Source organism: Sebastes umbrosus, chromosome 15 (assembly GCF_015220745.1).
Source record: "Sebastes umbrosus isolate fSebUmb1 chromosome 15, fSebUmb1.pri, whole genome shotgun sequence".
Classification (NCBI taxonomy): Eukaryota; Metazoa; Chordata; class Actinopteri; order Perciformes; family Sebastidae; genus Sebastes; species Sebastes umbrosus.
The window spans coordinates 13,973,961-13,990,134 of NC_051283.1; the positions used below are offsets into that span (position 1 = coordinate 13,973,961).

Sequence of the window (16,174 nt, forward strand, 5' to 3'; positions counted from 1 at the left end):
CTACTTCATTCTTGGCTTACCCATGGGGTGTGTAGCTAGTGTTTGCCGGCCTACGATCTGAGCGGGGCCTAGTCCGTCCAGAAAGTCACTGAACTGGCTCTCGGGCCCCAGGCGTGTGGTAGGGAAGACAAACCTGAGGGAGAGGAAACAGAATAATGGTGAAATGGATGGACACTGTATATTACATGCATGGACGGGTGGATGAATTTCTGGTTGGATACACACGTTCCATCAGAGCTGTTTGAGTTGGTGCTGCCGTCAGTTGAGTCCTTGCTGCCCTGCCGTGTCACCCGATTCCTCATCTCCACGGCAATGCCGGTCTCTGTGCTCCGTCGGATGGTGCTGCGAAGCTTCTTCGTCCCGCCGTCTGAAAAACACAGAGGTCACGGCTCCTGCTTTAAGTGGCCTTATTTCAGCTGGATAATCCACTAAGCATGTCTGATAAGTCAGTCAGGTGTAAGACAGCACCAGTGCCTGCATGATAAGCGTTTCCCGGGGACACGTTGCCTGTACATTTAGAAACAAACAGGTGTTCTGAAAAGATCTTAACCCTGAAGATGTTGTTCTGCAGATGTTAAAGTAGCGGGTACATCTGCCTTCTGTTCTGCCTTTTTTTTCAAATGGAAATGCCCACTTAGCCGTCGCAAAAAGCAGTCACGTAGGTTACCAAAGCTAATCAAAGCGAATCAATAAGGTTGTAAATGATGTGAATGCTAGCACCAGCTGAGTCAAAGTTAGCTGTGCTAAGTTTGGAAATAACTGAAAGGGTTAATTTGGATTTTTTTTTTGTAAGTGGGGTTGTATGTAAACTCTGTGGTCTGCGAGGTAAAATGACTGCTTTTGTGAATGGAGTCTGGTCAGGTAGCTTTGAAAAGAGTGATATAACAGCGTCAGTTCCCCGTCGGAGAGGGCTGTCTGATGGCGAGGTAAAATGGCTGTGGATGGGAGCAGTACAAAAACCTAAAAAGAAAAACAAAATCAATATCAGTTTAAGTGTATGCCATATTTAGAATATTTTCACCTCTTTGCGTTGCCATCAGACAGCCCTTTCCGACGGGGAGCTGAAGCCTTTATATCGCTGTCCTCAAAGTTACCAGACTACATTCACAAAAGCAGTAATATTACCTTGCAGATCACGGGAGTTGTTGATCTACTGCTGCATCGATCGGTTATTTGTATTTTTGTGTGACTTGGGTTCGAACTAACGTGGCGTTCACACAGCAGTACATTGCTTTACCTCCGTGCCAGAAATCCTGTTTGCTCCTCCGAACTGGGAGCGTGCCGACCGGCATCTAAGTTACTGTATGTAACATTAATGATGTACGTATATACTGTACATGTAGCAGCGTCATCATGCAGAAACCTACGTCAGGTCACGTGGGAAACTAAAATAATGGACCCGCCCTTTAAGATAAAAGTATATTTCTTCAGGCGAGATTTATATAAGTTCTCATTCAGTTCCCTGAATGCTTTCTTAGTCACCCAGTTTATAAAGACACACCTGAAACAGACAGAGGATGGATGTTTCTGTCAAACATTTTTTTTCTGTGAGATGGGCTGCACAAGAAATATCCACAATGTTTGCTTTTTTTAAACGACTTACTAGAAATAAAGACAAATTCAGGTTAGCCTTGAGAACAGCCATCTCCCCACTATATATTTTGAAGCAAGTTCACTCAGGGAAGAAAGGCAATCTCACATAATTTCCACTGGGACGTCCCCGCGCTATTGGTAAATCTCTCCACTTCGCAGGTATTACTACGGCCCATTTTAAACACGTAAAGCCCATTTTACAATGGCTGTTGTGAGCAAGGCGCAATAAGCTTTTAGGGGGACTCCTGAGCCCGACTTGCGAGGTAGAAACACACACATATTGGCAGCTTGAGGAATGTTTTGTGCGGCGGGGTAGAGAGAGCGAGTCGGGAGGCTGAGTTGAGAGGGTGGCGAAGGGGAAGGGGGGGGGAGGTATTTAGGCTTTACAGCTGTGCTGACGCTGGGAGAACGGGAGCGAAGCTGGAGAGCTGCTAACCCCACAAGAAGCTTTCAGGGCATCATCCCCTGTAATGACACTCTGCATGTCAGTGTGACTTGACATGCTGAGTTCAAAGTAGTAAGGCACAGTCGGAAGGATTTGAGGATGTGACATGTAGGGTTGCGCACTCGTGCAGTTTCAGCAGACAACCCTTCCTTATCCCTTCCATCACTCCCATATTTGTCTCGCTATACTTCTTGCAACATTACCCAGAGTTCACAGTGTCCAGAGAGCCACAATGTAGGCTAACATCTCACCAATGCAACTCAGGGCACTTTACACAGACACACAAACACACACAGTGATGCAGATATTTTGACAAAAAAGTTACTTTTCAGTAATTTTTCAAACAAAAGTGGCAAATATTTTCTGTTTTTTTTCTAATGTGAGTTGTTGAAAACATTACCTTGCATTCTGGGAAATTATAACAGACTTTTCACTATTTCCTGACATTTTATAGACAAAATAATAAAATCAGTTGATCGAGAAAATAATCATCAGATTAATTAATGAAAATTAATGAAAATAATCATTAATAGTGCATTTATCACAGGAGTCATACAATACATTTGTGTATACACACTAGGGCTGTCAATCGATTAAAATATTTAATCACGATTAATCAAATGCTTGTCCATAGTTAATCGCAAATTTATCACATATTTTTTATCTGTTCAAAATGTACCTTAAAGGGAGATTTGTCAAGTATTTAATACTCTTATCAACATGGGAGTGGGCAAATATGCTTGCTTTATGCAAATGTATGTATATATTTATTATTGGAAATCAATGAACAACACAAAACAATGACAAATATTGTCCAGAAACCCTCACAGGTACTGCATTTAGCATAAAAAAATATATTCAAATCATAAAGTGTGTCAGTGTGCTGACTTGACTATGACTTGCCCCAAACTGCATGTGATTATCATAAAGTGGGCAAGTCTGTAAAGGGGAGACTCGTGGGTACCCATAGAACCCATTTTAAGCCACCCATTTAAAAATCACAAGTTGCATTAATGCCTTACAGAAATTAGTGGCGTTAAAACAAAATTGCGTTACACTTTGTTATTACTTTGACAGGCCTAATACACATACTAGAAGAAGATGCTAATTGTTATTTGGAGTTTATATTAAAACATTAAAGGCAAGAAGCTGGTAGTAGAAGTGAGGAGGAAGAAGTAAAAGAAAGAGAGACAAGTAAAAAGAAACACTTTCATTCTCCCTGAAGTCTACAAACAATAAAGCAATATAAAAACGTATAATTCCCAAAGCTTTACCACATGAATCTATAGAGACACATTCACACGAACGTCACGCTGACACTAGATAGCACTAGTGTCTGTACGTACGTTCACACCTCGGTGCGACACTCTCACGCATAGTGTCTGCACGTGAGACGTCTGGGCTACAGGGTGACAGTTTAGTCAGACAGGAGGATGAGAGAGCTGCTGGGAGTCGTTGTGTTGGCAAAGCTTGGCTTATAAAATAATTTCCAGGACTTCCCTTTGACAGGGGCTTTCTAGGCTTGCACATTTTTTAAAACCCTGCACTAGGGGTTTAAATTCTTGAAAATGTCTTAAAGACATCTCTAACTTTTCCCCTTCAACTTGTTAATTGGGAGGTAAATCGCTGGTTAACGAAGCAATAACAAGAGAAACAAAGTGATTAACGTTTTCTTTTTTGAAAGCTGCATCCGTGCAGCTCATTGTGACTGCATTTGCGGTCGCCGTAGGAACTCTCCTGCCTCTCCTCTATAGGAGCCCAGTCACCAAAGGAGACTTTTAACAAGCGGTTCCTTATTGTCGCCAGTTAAGCGCACACCCAGGTACAGCCGTCCCACTTCATTAGCCTGAGCAACCCCAAGCTCATTAAGCATCCTCCCCGTTCCCATATTCTCATCGCCATGACAACCAACAGACACCCCGCATCATCACCATCACTATGGAGATAAACGAATAGCAAACAAAGCCACTTGATGAGACTTTGGGGGGGGGGGGCTGAAATAAGAGGAGATTTAACAAGGGCTTTGAGAGAGGGATGAAGAGTGAAACAGAAGAGAGAGGACGAGTAGTGTTGAGGAGAAATGGGTGAAAGAAAGATGAGAATGATGGGGTGCCGTGGGTGTTGGAGGTGAGGGAGAGGGGTGCTGCCTTCTATTTATAACCCTGCAGTCAAGAATATTTCCAACACACAGAGGTTGTGTGTATGCATCTGTGTGTATGTTTGAAGCATCGAAACCCAGACAAACTCCATGCCCTCCTGCTGCCATGACAACCCCCGCCCTCAGATCTGGACCCAGACAATGCCACCTGAGACAAATGGCGCCATGGCGACAGGCTCATCCCCCCCCCCCCATCACTTTTTAAAATGTAATTTATCGGGGCAACATTTCCCCGAAACTCCTGCACTTTGCTCTGGAATAACACCATCACTGCAACAGTAACCTGAACTCTGACTCTGTCTCTTAATTGAATCACACAAGTCAAGAATACAGCATTTAAACATAATTAGCTTACAAGTGTGTATGATCGAAGTATCATGACGGTCAAATGTGTCCATAATGATGGTGGATCTGTCAAAATGCCCTTAAGAGTGGGACATCCCCACTATAAGCCTACGAACTATCAAGTAGTTAATTCATTTAACTTCACAGCCACACTTGTTACTCATTTGTCAGCCGGCCCCTTCCCTCTCATCAAAACAGACCCCTCCCCGCCCCCCATACGGTGCGAAGCAGTGATCTCTTCCTTCCTATTTAATCCCCTCCTCCTCGTCTGCGCTTTCCCTCCATTCGTTTCCATGGCAATGCCGTCTGCATTGCACCAAGAGCCCCGGCTGGCGTGTTCGCTCATAAGCCTTTCCCCTCTTTCTGTGTCTTTCCTCGCTCGTATTGTCCTCTCCATGAGTCTCACTCCTTATAATCTGCTACCACTTCTTTTTCTCTCTCTCTGTCTTTAAATCATTACTGCTCTTTGTCTCCGGCTCTTTGTTTGCTTTCTTATCCTTGCTCCCCCTTTTCCTCTACACTCACTCCGATTCCTTTATTTCTTTTATCTGCATTTCCAAATCACTCTCACTTTTATTTTTTCGTATAGTTCTCCTAGTCTTCTGGCCGCCGTCCATCTTTATCACACAACTTCTTCCATCTCTTTTCCCCGGTCCATCCCATCTAAATTATTTAGCGTATTTTCTCCTCTCCCTCTGCTGAACTAACTTTGTTACACAGTGTTAACATCAAATGCGCACACATCCTGTAAGGAATAATTAGAGGTAGTCTGACGTACGTATATGCCGTTTGAGCAGCTAAAATATCAGCATTACATAAGCTGTTGTGCTTTACAATGCCAGAGGAGAGGGGAGTCTTTGTGTGCTACGAGGCTGTTAAAAGTGTCTCCTGTTGGCTTCACTGTGATGAGTAATACGTAGTCCCTGAAGACACACTCATCATGAATCTAACAGAAATGTGCAGCACGGGGAGCAATTACACGCTCAAAACTTTCTGTGCGTGCATAAAAGCCAAGGTATGCGTTGAAACTACTTATTCGAGCTACATGTTTGATAATCATGATAAGGCAAGATCAAGTGACAGGGAAAGAAGATTAGGATGAGAGGAAGACAGAATTGATGGGGGTTGAAAGAATTGAATAGCTTCAGCGGAGAGAATTTATAGCAGGAGGGGGAATAAAGAAAGGTGGGATTACAGAAAATGCCAACAATGCAGAAAAGAGCCACACACTGTGACTGTATACACATGATATATAGCTTCTCTATCTGTGTGTGTGTGTGTGTGTGTGTGTGTGTGTGTGTGTGTGTGTGTGTGTGTGTGGTTGTGTGTGCTCAGTAGATCATTAAAGCTGCTCTGACATTTAGAGAGAGCACTGATGAAGCCTTCCTCATTATATGCTGTAATATAGAATGCTGTTTTTAGACTCCCTGGCCGCACCGACATGCCTATTGGATGCACCGGTGACGGCAACGATCCGCCATGCATAGCAACAGTAACCAAGCATAAGTGTTGGAGATGAAAGATCTGTTGTGGTGTCTTCACCGCCGGACCCCTGCTAAATTTGGACAAAAGGAAGATTCAAGGTGGAAGAAGAAAGAAGTAGGACAAGAGATTATATATGTGAATGGGTGATTCACCGTACAGTTAGTTACATAAGATTATAGCCAGGGATTCAGTGGTTTCACGGTATATAGATGGTATGAAGCTACTAAACTATGATTATCATGGAACTTAAAACATATTTATCGCATACACTGCATATACGAAGTGGACGTAGTCACTGTGACGTCACCCATTGGTTTGTGGACTGCCGTTTTGAAGCCTCGAGTTCAGCATTTTGGCCGCCGTTTTTTTTGTAGGGCTGCCCTCTCTTAGTCGATTAGTCGGCTAATCGGTAATTTTGGTCTTAGTCAACTACGATTTCTTTAGTCAATTAATCGTATTTTATGCTTTTTTCATGCTGAATTTATTTCCAAGAAACTTATGAGCGCATCTCTGATAAAAACAAGATTTAAAGTGGTGCTTTTGTGTCATTCGTTGTGGAGAAAGTCGATTAAATCAACAAAATTGTACAAGTATGACTAAGAATTTCTTTGGTCAAGGACAGCCCTAGTTTTTTGTACCAGAAGTCAGTGCTCGAAGTGGGCCGTTACGCAGCGGTACGCAGTACTGGCACGTAGTACCGGCACTTCTATATTTTACTCCTTGGCGTACCGTGACTTTTTCATGCATACCGGAGCTTCTCACAAGCTGCCAATACTCTCCTCTGCCCTCTCAATATCTGGGAGATTCATAATGGTGATTTATAACGACGCAATGCCAGCAAATTTGCGCCGCATGGGTTCACATTAACATTATACATCCTGAGCATTTAGGAGCAGTGGGCTGCTGTGAAGCGCCCGGAGAAAATTAGAACATCTTCGACAAAAAAAAAAAAAAAACACCAAAATGCATTAACATTTCCTGTAGCTAAGTCTTAACATCTCATCTAGTCAGGTCTTGTGTTTGCTTTCTCTTCAAACACGGTCTGCAACGCATAATTAAAAAAAAGATTATTAAGATTTTGCTTGCATACATATCTAGACCTATGCACCTGTTCAAGTGTGAAGAGGGTTATGGTGCCTTCAAATGGGGTCGTATTTGCCGTGTTCATGAGAAGAGTCCATGTGAACGCCCCCTACTTATGGTATTCACGACCTCGTAAGTGGAAAGTTTATGAAAGCTCCCGTTTTGCACCCCTCAATATCTGTTTAACTTCTGTGTAAAAGTGTCTGGGTATGTGGCCCATTTTAGCTGAAAATTGTGGCCCAATTTAGCTGACATGGTTAGGCTAAAATGGGCCAAATAGTATAAAACCTCTTTATGTCTTTATGTCTGTGTTTACTTGCTGCTTTGTGTGTGTGTTTGTGTTCTTCCTTAAACATTTGTCTCTATAATTCAACCATTTATGAGACACTGCCAGCAGTCCACTTTTAAAGACAGTTATTTAACTCTAACAGAGCATGCAAAAACAAATAAAAGTGGCAGAGAGTTAAGTGGAGCTTAGTGTCTTAAGTGTTACTCTGTCTTTAATGATAATGCATGGGAGTTAAACAAAACTAATCCCCTGTGTTGTCTTTGTGTGTGAGAGTCACATTAACAGCTCAGGCAGGGACGTATAAACCAGGGAGTGGTCAATGCGAGGCGATTAGCCTTTTCTCAGCAGCACCATGTTGCATAGGAAATGATTTCTTGAAATCTAAAACCTCCATGTATGGCAGGATGTCTGTCAGTGAGTTAATATGCCACACGGGCTCCTGTCTAATGACAATTAATTACAATGAGGAAAAGAGTAATCTAATTCAGATGTAATTTCCTCTTGATTACTCAACTCGCGGGCTGATGGGCAAATGATGCAAGATGGCTGAACGGTTTATAGGGAAGAAACAGATGACATCAAATGGCTAGAAACTAACAAGAAAAATCATATTTAACAAAACCTTCCGTTGGATGTCAAGCACTGAACATAATTTTCCACTAATATACCCAGCGAGACAAAGAAAGAACAGGATAATATCTGGTACACTGCAAAAAAAAAAGTCCATGTCAACAAACTGTCTTATTAAGTCTGAAAAAAAGAAAAGAAAATCTGCCAGTGGGATGAGATAGTTCCATTTCCTTCTGATCTAATTTAACTATTTTCCAGGTAACAGTGTCTTCACTTGAAGAAGAATAATGAAGCCAATTCCACTTAGTATAAAGAAAATTACACTTAGGTCAAGAAAATGCCCCAGACAAATCGACTTCCATTGAGCAGGAGGGGAATTATCTCACATTTTGGCAGATTTGTGCTCTCTGATTTAAGGGCAAATACCATTTTTAAGTCTCAAAACTAAACAAAATCCCTGAGTTGATGTATCCTGCAGTGCAGCAGCAGCCATGACACAGATTTAGAAATCAACCTGTATGTTCGCATTGGCTGAGAAGGAACTACAAGTGTGTGTGTGTGTTGCTCCTATGCACCAAAAGCAGCTCTCCAGTCCAGCTTTTCTTTAACAGCACCGTACGGCAGACGGCAGCAGGCTTATGTACGTTCAGTATAAGTGTATGTTTACAGAACTGTATGTCGAGAGGAGTGGTAATGACACCCTGATTATAGGTCTTTTACACACAGACATTCATATACACACACATACACAACATGGTGACTCACTTCACACACTTTCGAGCTCTGTGACACACACTGTGACTTATTGCCTGTTAAAGCCTTGCTGGGGTGCCAGTAAGTGCTCTTGCTCATTTTCGACCCGGGTTGCTAAATCTGAGAGCTCTTACTCTATTAGTGCGGTTTGCCACATCAGCTGAAAGTACCCAACATATATGAGATATAACACCTCGGCTGGCTCTGCTGTGGGAAAACTCTGACATGATGTATAATACATAAAAGATGAAATAGTTCCATAATTCCATGAGCTCCAACTAAGCTCACGCTTTGAGTTGCGAGATGCATTGTTGTTAAAGGACTAGTTTGACATTTGGGATATATGCTTACTTGCTTTCTTGCGGAGAGTAATTTGAAGCCACAGCCAGATACAGTTTAGCTTAGCTTAGCATAAAGACAGAAGCAGGGGGAAACCATGGATGTATTAAGAGAACTGGATACAGCGTTGGAGGCGGGGCCCCGTTCATTCCTATGAAAGTTGCTCAGTGGCGCATGATGCCAAAATGGTTCGACTTCCGACTGGAAAAGTACCCGGATCTTCCGTTTCCATTGGGCCCATGGAGCAGACGCAGTAGCGTCCGCTCAGTCACATACACACATTTTAGGAACTAATGATTTAAATAAGAGATATTCAAGTGTTCATACTGGGAAGTTGATTCACCTATAAAGAAATTATCCACTGAGTTACAGACGTCTCTTTCCCAATTTAAGTCTATGGGAAAAAGTATTTTTGGGCCAATGGTATCACATGACGGACACGGAAGTTGCAGTACCGCCGTTTGGCCACTACGAAAATTGGCATCGACGACCGGCGCTTTTCCTGGGGGCTTTGGGGAAACAACTAGCCTGGCTCTGTGCAAAAGTTACATAAAAATGTGCTAACCAGCATCTATAAAGCTCACTACTTAACATGTTCAATATGGTTTGTTTAATCTGTAGTGTAAAAACAATAGTAGTGGTTTTACAGGGAGTTGTGTGGGGGGTTATATTTCTTGGCTGGGTGCAGTAAAGTATGTCAAATATGTGGTTGTAGACCCTCTGTGATGCAGAGATTACTCGCTGGTGGGGAATCGTGGCTGGCAAGCTGACCGCTAACACGCTAGCCAGCCAGGACATGCTAGGACTAGTACATCATTTAATTCATTTAGAGTTTTAATGAAGAGGGAAAAAACAAGCTTGCTAACTGTCCTGTCCATCAACTCCCTTTCTCATAACTGGGAGTAGAAACTGCAACTTCTTCTACTACAACTTTCGCCACCTTAAATGGTGGCGTGTCCGGGCCTTAACTTCCTGGAGTCTCCACTGGTTGCTTGACAACCTCACAGTGACAACACAACTCCAGGAAGTCACTTGTTAAGCTTCAGAGCATAGACTGTTCAAGACGTCCGACATGACAGCTCCACAAAAGTGAAGCCAAAACATATTGATCGCCCTCTGGTGGCTGGCTGCAGTATAGGTCATAAAGCCCGCCCCCCTCCATGTTAACGGATGGGACATGAGCCAAACTAAAATCTCTATAACTATAAATGTAGTTATAGAGATATAACGTTATTATAATATCAATATAATATCTTATTATTATATATTAGTTGTTGTGTCTTTCTAATCAAACAGCTATGTGGTGCTAACGTAGCAGCTAGGCGGCTCACGCTAGCAAGCTGCAGCTGTGCTCTGCTAGCCATTTCCCTATTTCCAGTCTTTATCCTATGCTAAGCTAAGCTAACTGCTGCTAGTGGTAACTTCACATTGACATACAGACATTAGATTGGTATCAATCCTCTTGTGTGACTCTAAGCAGGAAAGCTAATAAACATATTTTCAAGAAATGTAATGTAATGTGAATGTAATATGAAGCTTGCGTCGGATTGTAGGTGCAGCGCTTTACAACTTCACACTTTGTTGAGAGGCAGTGTTTTACATGCACACAAACACATTTCGTATGCACACAATAGCAGGTACACAGGCACAAAGAAAAGACAGATTCACAGTCGAATGGTTCACCAATCTGTCTGGCTAAGAATAGAGCACGGAGGAGTCGGTGGGCGAGATTGGGAAAACATGATAGACGCTCTAAGTGAAAGTGAGAGCAAAAGAGATGGAGATGAAGGGAGGAGAGATAGAGGAGAGGGAAAATTAAGATGTCAGTGAGCTGGAGGAAACACAAAGAGGGCGACAAGGGAGTATGGCGAGTTGAGAGATGAGAACCAGAAAGGGAAGAGAGAGCGATCGCCGGTCAGCTTAGCTGGTGTTTGGTAGCCTCTAAAAGCACCGGTGGGGAAGGGAAAGCTTTTAGAGACATGAGTAAGGTTTCACTTTGTATGTGTCAGGAAAGCCAGTGACTCAATATGCTTCAAAAGAAAAATGAGGTGATGGAGCAGGAGGTGGGGTGAGGGAGACAACAGAGCAGCAGTCACACCTGAAATAGCAGCTCAAAAGAGTCAAGGAGGATTTTTTCCATTAGTCATAGCGAGTATGAATAGCTATCGTGAGTAGTTGTGAAATATCTATTATTATGAAAGCTTAGTTACCACACGTCAGATGCTACAGGGATTTAACAACTTCTATTGTTGCTTTTCTAACAATTCATTGCTTTGTACAGACTGCTGCTCATTTTGTTCCTTTTCTGAGCTGCATTGATATGCACGAATTTCTCTTTAGGGGTGAATTTTCCCTCGAAGGATCTGATCACCATAAGCTCTCCAAAATGTCCCTGCCAAAATTCCTAAAGTGTGTTATTCAGCTGTGACTCAGAAAGACAGCTAGAAGTAGGGCATGAGTGAGTCACCGTGGAGTACTAAAGTGCCAGGTCTATTCTCTGGTCTAGGAGACACATACAGTAGAAGCTAACTGTTTTTAACCAGTGGACGTACTAGTCTGTGACATTTTATTGTGTTATTGCTGGGTTTCTTTCTCCTGCCAAAACCCCCCCTCATCACTTTCACGTACAATCATCATGAATAGGAATATTAATATATGACAACATCTTCAATTATGAGTGAGAAAAGAAGCTAGAATTGGAAAACTGACTATTAGTGTTGTTGCCTCTATTTATTCTTATTATATATTGTTTTTAAAGGATGAGAGAGAGAGCCAGGAGAGATGTATTTCATTGCATTGAATGCACATTTGTACTTTTAAATGTCTATGAAAATAAACTTGAACTATCATAGGAGATTGCGACTTTAGTTACAGTATATATTTCTAATGTTCATTCAATTCAAATCACTTTATTTGTCCCCGAGGGGCAATTGTAGAGGCTCGTAGAGTAGTACAATTAACAACACAAAACAGGAAATTTGAACATCTTAAAAGTTAAAAATAATGATACTAATATAGTACTCATACTAGTAAATACTTAAAATAGTGCAGTATACACAGTATACTGTACATATGGATATACAAAAAAACGGATGAATCAAAAAGCAGTCCATGGCCGAAGCCATGTGCAAGTGTGCAAGTCTGTGTGTGACATGAATGACAATGAATAAAGGGAAGATCTGCGCACACATGGCATAGAACTGTATCTGAAAGTGATTGCCCAGCACTTTTTACTTATTTGGGGATAGAAACAGAGACTCTTGTAATGTTACGTTAAAGATACAGTGTGTAGGATTTGGTGGCATCTAGTGGTGTGGTTGCAGATTGTAACCAACTGAGTACCCCTCCGCTCACTCCTTCCTTTACGAGACTGCGGTAATGTGAGCCGCCGAGTGCAAAATCGTGGTAACGCCGTTCGCCTCGCTCAGAGGTCATCTTTACTATAATAACACTACTTTAAAAAGAACGGAAGTCAGACGGCGGAAAACGGTTTTGCAGTCTTTGGCTCACGTTACAGCAGTTTCACAAGAGTGTCGGACAACTACGGAGGCCTTCAGGTAACATGAAAACATTAAAGGCTCTCTTCAGAGCCAGTGTTTATTTTGTCCGTTCTGGGCTACTGTAGAAACACGGCAGACTCATTCTAAGCTAACGAAAACACGATTCTTAGTTTCAGGTGATTATACACTAATGAAAACACATGAATATTATATTCCATTTCTGCTAATAGATGGCCCGAAATGTTACACACTGGTCCTTTAAAATGTTACCCATAGCTATCTCCCATCTGCATCACATCATCCTGTCCTGGACTACAGACACTACCTCAATGTGGGGGAGCGCAATGTTCACAGTATTTAGGAAACTACAAAGACTTTTCATGTACTCTGTAGTTCAGGCAAACTGATCAAAGCAGAACTTTAGCTAAACATTGTCCTGTCAACAGAGTGACACAGTATCAGCACTGCTCTTTGCTTATCGGTAATAACCAGAACTGCAGGATAACGTGAGCTAAAGACAGAAAACTCTGAAACACCACCGCTATGACTTTTATTATTTTATGTTGTAAGCAAATAGTTAAAGCTGTTAAGCTTCTGTAGTAGTGAAGGTTGAATAGCTTCAGTAAATGTGCTCTACACAGAGAAACAAAGCTTACAAAGGATTAATACTAGTATTTGGCAACAAACAACGGAACAAAATTCATGGCACCGCTCTGTGGTTTGTGACACTGAATCATGCCATTTTTACAGCCAGGAAAATAAAAACAGAAACACCTGTGTTATTTTAACTGACAGACAAAATAAACCAGTCAGAGTCAGAAGCATGGAAAAATGGGTTTCTGAACATTACTGGCAATGAAAGTCCCTTCACATATCTTCACTCCCAGGTTGGAGCTACAGTTACAGTCAGCCAACTCAGAAATGATTTGTCTGACAATAGAAATGTGGCTGCTGTTGGTCTCGGAACAAAGTTGGAATCAATTCAATAAGTATTCTCTTCCTGTGTCACATTTTTCCCTTCTCTGTGTCTGTTTCTTTTCTGTCTCTGGTTTATTTCCAACGCTATCTACAGCACCACAGAAATAAACACGCAGAAGGACAGAACGATTTAAATAAAGACTATTGAAAAGGAATTGAGAAGCGCTGTTGAGAAAATAAAGAGGATGGGTGTTGAGTGGGTTGCGAGAGCTAAATGGAGCAGGGGGGGGGGGGGGGTGCTCGGAGTTGAAGCCTTTCACTGGGACCTTCACCAAACACACACAGACAGACGCACATCCACGCCTGGTTTCCTTTAATCTAACTCTCCTGGTGCACTGCATCTCATCAGAGGCGCTTGTTTCTCTCCAAGCATCGTCCCCTCCGAGCAGACTGACAGTGTGCTGAGAGACGCTCTGCTGGCTCTGTTTTCACAGTCGAGGATAAACCTGCTCAGGAGATAAGACCTGTGTTCAGCGGAGGAGTGACTCACCCATTATACCTGGGAAACCATTTCGGTGTGTGTGTGTGTGTGCTTTCTCCTCACCGGTACCAATAATAGCAGGTAATAAATAGAACACAGACCAAAATGCCATCCTCAACACTCGCCTGTTACAAAACCCAGAATAATGAGGCGAAGGCACAGTGGGAGTCGGGGCTATGAACGGAATTACATAAGGAAATACATTATGGAAGAAAAACATACACCCATCTTTGTAGGAATGCATCAAAATAGCCTGTTTCAAAAGGATCTAAATACGGGAGCACACTTTATACAACTGCACCAGTTTTGTGGAAGTGTACTGTACATCGTTACAACATGAAGGACTTTATGTAACCCTGTATTTTATTAGTGGTCATGTTCAGGGTTTGCTCGTTGGCCTACATCTCTATTGTTATGATGCTGTTATCAACCTAACTTTGACACCTTTAGTCACATCTTTAGCAGATAAGTACAGAGACAAGCTTTGAGATGTCAAATGGATGGTTAATATATTAAATAATCTGAGTTATTTTTTGTTTGGAAACACCAGAGGGTACACTTATACGGCATCCATCAACACTAAGAGCTGTCAGAGGTCTCAGCTGCTGTCTGAAAATGTTGACAAAGCTGCAGTTAAAGAAATGTCCTTGTCCTACTTTAGACATCTAAAGTCAGTTTGTGTGAAGATGTTTACATTAGAGTTTGTGGCCCATTGACATTATGTAGAATGCTGCGTATCCAGGACTGCAACTAATGATTATTTTCATTGTTGATTATCCTGTTGATCATGTTCTTGATTATTTGATCAGTTGTTTGGACTATAAAATGTCATAAAATGGTGAAAAATGTCGATCAGTGTTTCCCGAAGCCCAAGATGACGTCCTCAAATGTCTTCTATTCAGTTTACTGTCATAGACGAGTAAAGAAACCAGAAAATATTCACATTTTTAAGAAGCTGGAATCAGAGAATTTTGACTTTTTAAAAAATTACTCAAACTGATTAATCGATTATCAAAATAGTTGGCAATTAATTTGATAGTTGACAACTCTTTTTGCATTAAAAAACAATTTCTGTACAGTGGGATATGGAACGATGGAAGGAGCTCATTGTAGATTTATGCCGTGATTAAGTAAGTGAGTAATAGCTCATTTTCATTTCATCTTTGTTACAAATATTATGAAGGTATTGTGACACCCTTAATGAGGACTACTGTAAAAAGACAGATTGTTGGGATAAAGTTGGCAAAAGTCTAACCCCTAGTAAGACCCTCCGATGAGAAAGGCTTTAATATCGGAGGATAGACAACGGCTGCATTTGGAAATATTCAATATTACAATTTTCCAAAAGACGCAACACATGCGTTATGTTATTTCAAAAATAACATGCAACTGTTGCTCGGACATGTCCACATAAAAACACTTCCTTGCTTGCATAAGAGCTCACCGGGACAGATTCTGCTTATAGTTGTAAACTGACTGGATCCAATTCACGAAATGGATCAGGGCCACAACATACCCTGCAGGAACTCTGACACAATAACAACACCATAACCAAATTACCTCCTAATAGCGTCTTAATGGTGAGACACTGACATATTACCCCACTGTCCCTGTTTCACTTTGTCTTTTTTTTACATCTTTGTGTCTCTATCAGCTGCCACTTTCTCTGTACCTCCCCATTCATTTAGCTTTATTTATTTAGTCATCCACTATAAATCTTCTTATTCACAGTAGAACAAATATTTTCAGTCACTAGAGAAAAGACTGTCTATGATCTGATGTTAAAAGTCATAAAACGGGTGCAATGCATTTAGAAACCAGAAACAGAATAAAAGGCAATAAATAGATTTGTGTAGTGCTTTGAGTCTCTTTCTTTCCCTCAAGGTTCACTCTGTAACCACCGATGTACTAAAGCAAGTTATTCAATAATATCAATCAATCAATTATTAGCCACAAGACATATGGTCAGTTAAATGGTAAATGGACTTGCACTCAGAGATGTACCGATACCATTTTTTCCTTCCCGATACCGATTCCAGTACCTGAACTTGCGCTATCTGCCGATTCGAGTACCGATCCGATACCAGCCTGATAAAAAAAATATATACTGTATACTGCATATGTATAGTTATTATTATTGCAAATCATCCACTGA

General features: G+C 41.5%; 1 protein-coding gene across 1 annotated transcript in view; it reads right to left on the reverse strand.

Annotated features, from left to right (window-relative positions):
• Nucleotides 1-16,174, reverse strand: part of rims3 (regulating synaptic membrane exocytosis 3) — a 39,808-nt gene that overhangs the window by 4,754 nt on the left and 18,880 nt on the right. The window contains exons 3-4 of the mRNA XM_037795023.1: nt 226-367; nt 21-133 (exon numbers count right to left, since the gene is read on the reverse strand). Coding sequence (XP_037650951.1) covers nt 21-133; nt 226-367 — 255 coding nt within the window. The remainder of the gene's footprint in view (nt 1-20; nt 134-225; nt 368-16,174) is intronic.